The following is a 7,921-nucleotide window of genomic DNA, read 5'->3' on the forward strand; positions in this document are numbered from 1 at the left end:
ATTAGCTGGGTGTGGTGGTGCACATCTGTAGTTCCAGCTACTTGGAAGGCTGAGGTGGAAAGATCGCCTGAGTCCAGCAGGTCGAGGCTGCGATGGCCGTGAGCATGCCATTGCTCTCCAGCCTGGATGACAGAGTGAGAATCCACCACAAAATAAATAAATAAATAAATAAAATAAAAATAGAAAGTATACAGCCCAAATTGTTAAAGGCATTTGTGCTTCTGGCCTTGATGTTTCCTTACTAGTTTACCGCAGCCAGTCTCCTGACCACCACCTGAAATCATGAGATACAGGTGCCTGGTGATGTCAAGACACAAGACTTGTATGACTTTTGTTACCTATTTTTTTTTTTTTTGAGTTGGAGTCTCACTCTGTCGCCCAGACTGGAGTGCAGTGGCATGCTCCCGGCCACCGCAGCCTCGACCTGCTGGGCTCCAGCGATCCTTCCGCCTCAGCCTTCCGAGTAGCCGGAATTACAGGGATGCGCTACCACGCCCGACTGATTTTTTGATTTATTGTAGAGATGAGGTCTCGCCGCCCAGGTGGGTCTCGAACCCGCGGGCTCAGGCAATCCACTCACCTCAGCCTCCCAAAGGCGAGGGATTACAGGCTGAGCCACCAAGCTGTTAGCTATTAAAAACAATAAAATTCTGGACATTCTTCCCAGCCTAAACTCCCCTTCAGGAGTATTAAATATACTCAGTTCCCCAGCCTTTAAGGCCACACCTGCCTCTGAGTGTCCGCCTCCTTTCCGTCTGTAAAAGATAAATAATAAACTTTACTTTTTTCTTTTCTTCCTTTTTTTTTTTTTTGAGTTGGAGTCTCACTGTCACCCAGGCTGAAGTGCACGCTCACAGCCGACGCAGCCAACACCTGTTGGGCTCAGGAGATCTTTCTGCCTCAGCCTCTCAAGTAGCTGGAACTACAGGCACGTGCCACCATGCCCGGCTAATTTTTATTTTTACTTTTCATTGTAGAGATGAGGTCTCGCCAAATTGCCCAGGCTAGTCTTGAACGCGTGGGCTCAGGCAATCCTCTCACCTCAGCCTCCCAAAGTGCTGGGATTACAGGCGTGAGCCACCGCGTCCGGCCAACTTTACTTTTTCTTTCTTTTTTTTTTTAAATTGAGTTGGAGTGTCACTCTGTCACCCAGACTGGAGTGCAGTGGCCGCTCCCGGCCGCCACCGCAGCCTCTACCTGCTGGGCTCCGGCGATCCTTCCGCCTCAGCCTTCCGAGTAGCCGGAATTACAGGCGCGTGCTACCACGCCCGGCTGATTTTTTGATTTATTGCAGAGATGAGGTCTCGCCTGCCCAGGCGGGTCTCGAACCCGCGGGCTCAGGCAATCCACTCACCTCAGTCTCCCAAAGGCGCGGGATGACAGGCTGAGCCACCGAGCCCGGCTTTACTTTTTCTTTGTACGTGGTTACAATCTTACATTATTCCCGCGGCACCGGCCCACCTTGCCTCAGTTTACCCTTCAGCAGGAGACAAGGAAGGCCACCAGCTTTCTGGTGTGTCCAGCAGTTTTGCTCACTGAGATGGAAAACAATGGAGAAGTGAGCTTGTTTGGGAAGTGTCGGCTTTCAGAGTCCAGGGAAGACGTACGAGACCGGAACTCGGACGATAAAAATCTTAGGTGAGAAACACCGCGTTTTAAAGGGCGCAGGAGCGGAGGAGACGCGGGTCAGCCCGAGGATTTGGAGTCTCTCCACCCACTCTTTCTCCTTGAACCGCCCGCTTCCTCCGCTCCAATGGACAGAAACACGCATGCGCCCTCCCACGTCCACGGCGCCCCGGGGCGGAAGCTTCCTGACTGCGCACGCGCGGGGCGGTCGCCATGGAGACGCGTGGCCGCCGCCTGCTGGGCGGCTGCGGGGCTTGTGCGGCCCCGCGACGAATGGACCGCCGCGCTGGGGTCAGGGCGTCGGGGTACCGCGCAGGGGGCGAGGACGACGATGACGAAGAGGAGGAGCGGGAGGGCGGCGCTGCGAGCTCGCGCGTGTCTAGACTGCCCCCCATCGAGGGCGGCGCCTCAGAGCTGGCCAGACGGAAGGTGAAGAAGAAAAAGAAGAAGACCAAGGGGTCGGGCAAGGCGGACGGTAAGAGGAGCAGCCAGCGCGGCTGCTTAAGCGCGCGGGCCTGAGACTCTTCTCCGAGGACGCCGACTTCCAGCCCTCTCAGCTCCCCTCCCCCCATTTACCTGGAGACCACTTTCGACCAGAAACTGGAGCTCACCAGTCCCGGACTGAGGTCCTCCCACTCCCACTCACGCCACATGATACCCAGTCCTGCCCATGACCATCACCCGTGCCCACGGAGACCCCTCCATGGCCGCAAAAGTTCCACCAACTTTGCAATCCTCCAACCCCACACAGAGACACCCACAGACCCCCACCATTCCCAAGTGCCTCCCAGCCCTACACACAGACTTTACGCAGACCCCCGGCAACTTCCTCAACCCTCACCCAGAACTCGCAGTCCTCAACATCCACGCCTTCCCCACAGGAATCTCAGAAGTCTTCCTGCAGAGGCCCCACACAAAGACTTTGCCCAACTCAGAGTCACTGAGACACCACATGACAAACACACACACTGTTGCCTTCCACCAGAGATCCTACTGGCATCCTGTGCATTAAGGGGCACTTGTCTCTGAATGCAGTGTAGACACTCACACCCACGTAAATGCATATAAAGTGTCCTCTCTGCATGGATTCTATCCCCCATTCACCAAGGGGCAACCTTTGACTTCATAAACACCATCACTCACTGTGACATCTTATAATCCCTGACACCCTCAGAAACACCTCTCTCATATCTTCTTTAAATTTTTACATTTTTAAGGAAATTAGAGATGAGGGTCTTGCTATGGTGCCCAGGCTGGTCTCAAACTCCTGGCCTCAAGCCATCCTCCTGCCTCAGGCTCTCAAAGTGTTGGGATTACAGGCGTGAGCCATTGCCACCGTCCTGGCCCACCCCCCTCATATCCATATAACACCATCAAATGAAACTAAAGCGCAGACACCTCAGACGGATACTCTGTTATACTCTCACATGTAGAGTCCCTCCCCGACACTGTTCCTATATACATACAATCATTTGCACACTGATACTCCAGTCTCTCTCGGACACCTTCACATCCATACACACCAACACCTGCCACAAGCCCAAAGTCACTCCATCTCACCAATCCTTCCAGAATCCCCCAGGTTTTTCAACAAAGGCACTGAGCACTCACTTCAAGGGGATACTGCAGCAGTAACATGGAATGCATGTGCCCACGAGTGCAGTGAGTCCCTTGTTACCTGTGTGGCCCACCTCGGTGGCTTTGACTGTTAGTGAGATGGCCCTGACCTCCTGTGGGGCTAGTCCTGGGCTCAATTTTCTGGGCCCTGGGCCTTTGTGAGAGAGCTGGCAAGCAGGAGGCAGAAGGCGTGGCAGCCGCCCCCTTGTCAACCTTGCAGTGTGGGCAAGGGAGCGCCGGGAGGACCGTAATTATTCCTTCAGGTGGAATCTTAATAAAAAGGCAAGAAAATTCTGAAGTTTAGGTCAAAAAGCCCTATGTGTATGTGCAAAATGAAATCAGGAGGTTTACTGTCTTTTTCGCATAATGTTTGGCTGGAGAAATTATAGTGGCATGTACCTTGTCCTGTCAGCAGGGGACACCAGATAGTTTTCAGGGAGTAGGAAGGTAAGGGACCGTCAAGAGGGGATTTTTTTTCTTTCTTTTCTCTTCTGTTTTCTTGAGGGAAAGGATATTCTTTCTCCTCCAAACTAAGAGGATGAGCTGATGAAAGAACCACAATTTGTGGTATTGTATGTGCTTGTTATATAATTCTGAAATGCTGTTGCTTTCGTCGGTCAGACTTAGGAAGCTTTTCTGTTGTTCTCCGTTTCTTCCATCATGAAGTGTCTAAACTAATGGACTCCCAGAACTGGAAAGTGCTGTGGTGAGCATCTGGCAAGGGCAAGTGGGAGGCAGCAGGGCATAGTGAGAACAGGGCCTTAGGAGCCAGTAATTGGCAAATTACTGAAGCACTCGGAGCCTCCGTTTCCTCACCTGAAGAATAGGGCTGACAGTCTTTATCCAGAAGACCTGATCATAGTGAGTGCTCAATAAGTGGTTCCTCCCGCCCCAAAATGACTTGAGCAAGCACATACAGGCAGTGATGTATGCACTTGCTAGTGGGCTTGGCGGCCCCAAGCCCTGGGTACAGAAGGGTCTCCACCCCCCTTACGACTTTGGTGATTGGGGCGCCAACCCTGGCAGGCTGAGGGCACACATTGCCACAAGCACTGACTACTCCTCTACTCAGCAGATAAACATCAGAGTCAGGACCTGAAGAACCAGCCTCTCTCTTCATCCTGTCATGACGTCTTAAGTCCCAGCCAAGACCATGGCCGGAGACCAGAGCGCAGGCAGAACAGAGAGGAAAGCAAGCACGTCCCTTCTTACTCCTCCGCTGTCAGACTCCCCCACTTTGCCGAAGTAGCAGACAATCTTTTGAACCAGATCAATGAAAGTCTGCGTTGGGACGGAATTCTCGACGACCCAGAGGCAGAAAAAGAAAGGATTCGCATATACAAGCTGAACCGGAGGAAGCGGTACCGGACTTTGGACCTCAAGGGCTTCCACAGTGACCCCTGTGCTGAGAAGACCCCTGGGAACCTGCCCTACCTTTCAGATAGAGACCGCGGCTGCAGCAGCAGGCAGCCCGCATTGAGAGCCGAGCGCCCTCCTTGCCTCTTTGAAGGAAGCCTCTCCCCAGAGCTTCTACACTCTGACTAGCTGCCACTCTGCCGGAGTAAAAGTCCACCCACGACCCCGACAGACTTTGATCCCTCCTTACCACAAGTTTCTGTGCTAAAAAAGAATGATTATAAAAGGAAATCAGACCTGCGTCTGAAGGAAGCAGATGTTGGGTGTGTGGGTGAGGCCAACCTCTTCTGTCACCAAGATGCCCCTAACTGCCCAACCAGGCCCCAGTGCCTTACGAACCTGAGCAATTTAATGAACAAAGTTCTGTCAAGAATTTCCTTTTTCTCAAATAAACTGGCAACTCTCTTTGTTATTTAATTTCTCATCACAGCTGGGTGTGTATGATCAGCTCCTAAAAAGAAAAAAAATGGTGTAGATTATAGAAGTTCGAAGTCTCAAACTCCTCACATAGTACATGCTTTTTGTAGTCCCAGAGAAAATGCCCCAAATATCTTGAAGACTTAAAAAAAAAACTCACCGGGCTCAGTGGCTTACGTCTATAAATAAATAATAAATAAATAAATAAGTAATATTCCTTTAGGATATCACTCATGGCCACTGCAGCCTCAACCTGCTGGGCTCAGGCAATCCTTCCGCCTCAGCCTTCCAATTAGCTGGAACCACAGGCACGCACCACTACGCCTGGCTAATTTTTGTTGATTTATTGCAGAGACAAGGTCTCGCTAAGTTGCCCAGGCTGAGGTTTGATTGCCAACAAACCCATGGACTCAGGCAATCCTCTCACCTCCACCTCCCTAAGTGCTGGGATTACAGGTAGGAGCCACTGTGCCCGGCGCACCACAAATATTGATGGAGTGAGTTTGTGTTCTCCCAGAAACAGACCCTGAGACAAGGATTTGAATGCAAGTGAATGGTTTGGGAGATGAAGGAAAGTTCAGTAGAGGGTGATACAGAGCGGGAAGAGAGCCAGTCTAGTGTCTCCTTATCTCACCTCTGCCTCCTCTGTATTCACTTCAGGTTCTCATCACAGGATGGCAAAGATGGCCACTAACATCCTTACTGTTTTGTGAAGAAAGGAAGGTCTTTAGCCTGGCAGCGGTCATATGCTTATCACCAGACTACTCACGATGGCCTAGAAAGCATAGTATTTGATGGCTACAAAGACCTAGATAGAGGATGGTGGGGAAATGGGGGTGGGGACAGGGTAACCCCCACAGGATGCGTGAACTGAAGAGATTGTTACAGAACCTATGTAGATTATAGAGTGATTCCCTACAGAGATACTAAGTGGACAGAGACTTTCCCCTTGCCCTTCAAAAGAATGAATGATTCATTTTTGAAAGTTTCTGACCAAGGGTCATAGGAGTGACTTGCCCACTGCTAGTTAATCTCAGTTAATTTTTTTTTTTTTTGAGTTGGAGTCTCACTCTGTCGCCCAGACTGGAGTGCAGTGGCCGCTCCCGGCCACTGCAGCCTCGACCTGGTGGGCTCCGGCGATCCTTCTGCCTCAGCCTTCCGAGTAGCCGGAATTATAGGCATGCGCTACCACGCCCGGCTGATTTTTGATTTATTGTAGCGATTATTGATTTATTGGTCTCGCCAAGTTGCCCAGGCGGGTCACGAATCTCAGTTGATCTTATTTGCAAAATGACTGACCCTTGGCCAATATGGAATCTACTGACTAAAGATAAACAGGGCTCTGTCATCATGGATCCATGAGTTGTTCTGGAGCAGAATGTATCAGTCTACCAGCACTGTTTTTAGTAATAACAGTTGGGTTTATGATTTGCACCCAGTTTTGGTGGTGCCTAGTGGGTGGATTTCTACCTTTAAGGTTAGTCACACAGCTAGAATGTGCCACATGACCAGCTCATGATAAGAGACTCCCAGCATGAGTAAACTTTGGGTTTCCAAGGTACACAGATGCTTCATACACACGGGTGTGTAAGGCCGGCGGTACTGGAGGTGGGTGGGCCTCAACAAGATGGCTCCACCCCGGACCAGGAGAATAATGGGCGGAAGTGAGCCAGCAAAAATGAGCTACCGGAACTAAGACCCCAGCCACAAAACCAGCCAGTACCTGCTACAGCGATTCTAGCAACACTGTAAATGCGACAGCTGTCCCAACCAATAATCGCTCTCCCCAATCCCCCTCACAGCTTTCTCAGCGTGCCCTTTATAAACCTGTCGCCCATCTTGCTGGGCGCGACTTCTCCGGCCCACAGCTATATGGACCGGCCCACAGCTATATGAACCCAGGATTGCGCTAATAAATTTTTCTTGGCTCCTTTGTTGCCGTTTCGCCTGGTCTGGTTTCGTTTACCTTACAGGGTGGTGGTCTGAGACCCAGGGACAAAGCACTCCTATGTAAACCTCATGAACTTCCACTACTGACACCACAGGTAGAGAGATCCAGGAATGTGACTGACCTCAGGGGAGTTGACGTGGCAGACGTCCCCCAGTGATCTCTGCCTCCTGGTGTTCATGCCCTTCTCTTGAATGTGGGTTGAACCTGTTGACTTTCTAATAAAATATGGAGAAAGTGATAGGATATCACTTCTGAGAGGAAGTTACAAAATGAGACTGTGTTTAGGAGGAAGGGAAGAAATGAATGGGTAGAGGCCAGGGGATGTTTTAGGGCAGTAAAACTATCCTGTATGCTGCCATCATGGTAGTTTCATGTCATTATATACTGTCCAAACCCATGGATGTACAACACCAGGAGTGTACCCTAATGTAAACTAGGGACTTTAGTTAATAAGACTGCATTAGTATGGACTCACCAAGTGTCACAAAAGTATCACACTAATGCAATATGTTAACAATAGGGGCTGGGCATGGTAGCTCACACCTGTGTTCCCAGCACTTTGGGAGGCTGAAGCAGGAGGATTGCTTGAGGCAGGAATTTAAGACCAGCCTGGACAACATAGTGAGACACTATCTCTACAAAAAAGAAAAAAGGCCGGGCTTAGTGGCTCAGCCTGTAATCCCAGCACTTTGGTAGCACGCACCTATAGATCCGGCTACTTGGAAGACTGAGGCAGAAGAATTGCTGGAGCCCAGCAGGTTGACACTGGGGTGGCCATAAGTGTGCCACTTCACTCCAGCCTGGGCAACAGAGTGAGACTCCAACTCAAAAAATAAATTAGGCCGGGCTCGGTGGCTCAGCCTGTAATCCTGCGCCTTTGGGAGGCTGAGGTGA

The 7,921-nt window shown here is 50.8% G+C and overlaps 1 protein-coding gene across 1 annotated transcript; it reads left to right on the plus strand.

The window, feature by feature from the left end:
* Nucleotides 1–1,839: 1,839 nt before the first annotated feature.
* On the plus strand, nt 1,840–5,076 carry CUNH17orf97 (chromosome unknown C17orf97 homolog). The gene is made up of 2 exons (XM_008056054.1): nt 1,840–2,101; nt 4,319–5,076. Exons 1-2 carry the CDS (start codon nt 1,840–1,842, stop codon nt 4,786–4,788), a joined length of 732 nt encoding a protein of 243 aa, XP_008054245.1. The 3' UTR covers nt 4,789–5,076.
* Nucleotides 5,077–7,921: the final 2,845 nt, after the last annotated feature.

The sequence above is a fragment of the Carlito syrichta genome, unplaced genomic scaffold (assembly GCF_000164805.1).
Source record: "Carlito syrichta isolate Samal-C Ts95f unplaced genomic scaffold, Tarsius_syrichta-2.0.1 Scaffold302085, whole genome shotgun sequence".
Lineage (NCBI taxonomy): Eukaryota > Metazoa > Chordata > Mammalia > Primates > Tarsiidae > Carlito > Carlito syrichta.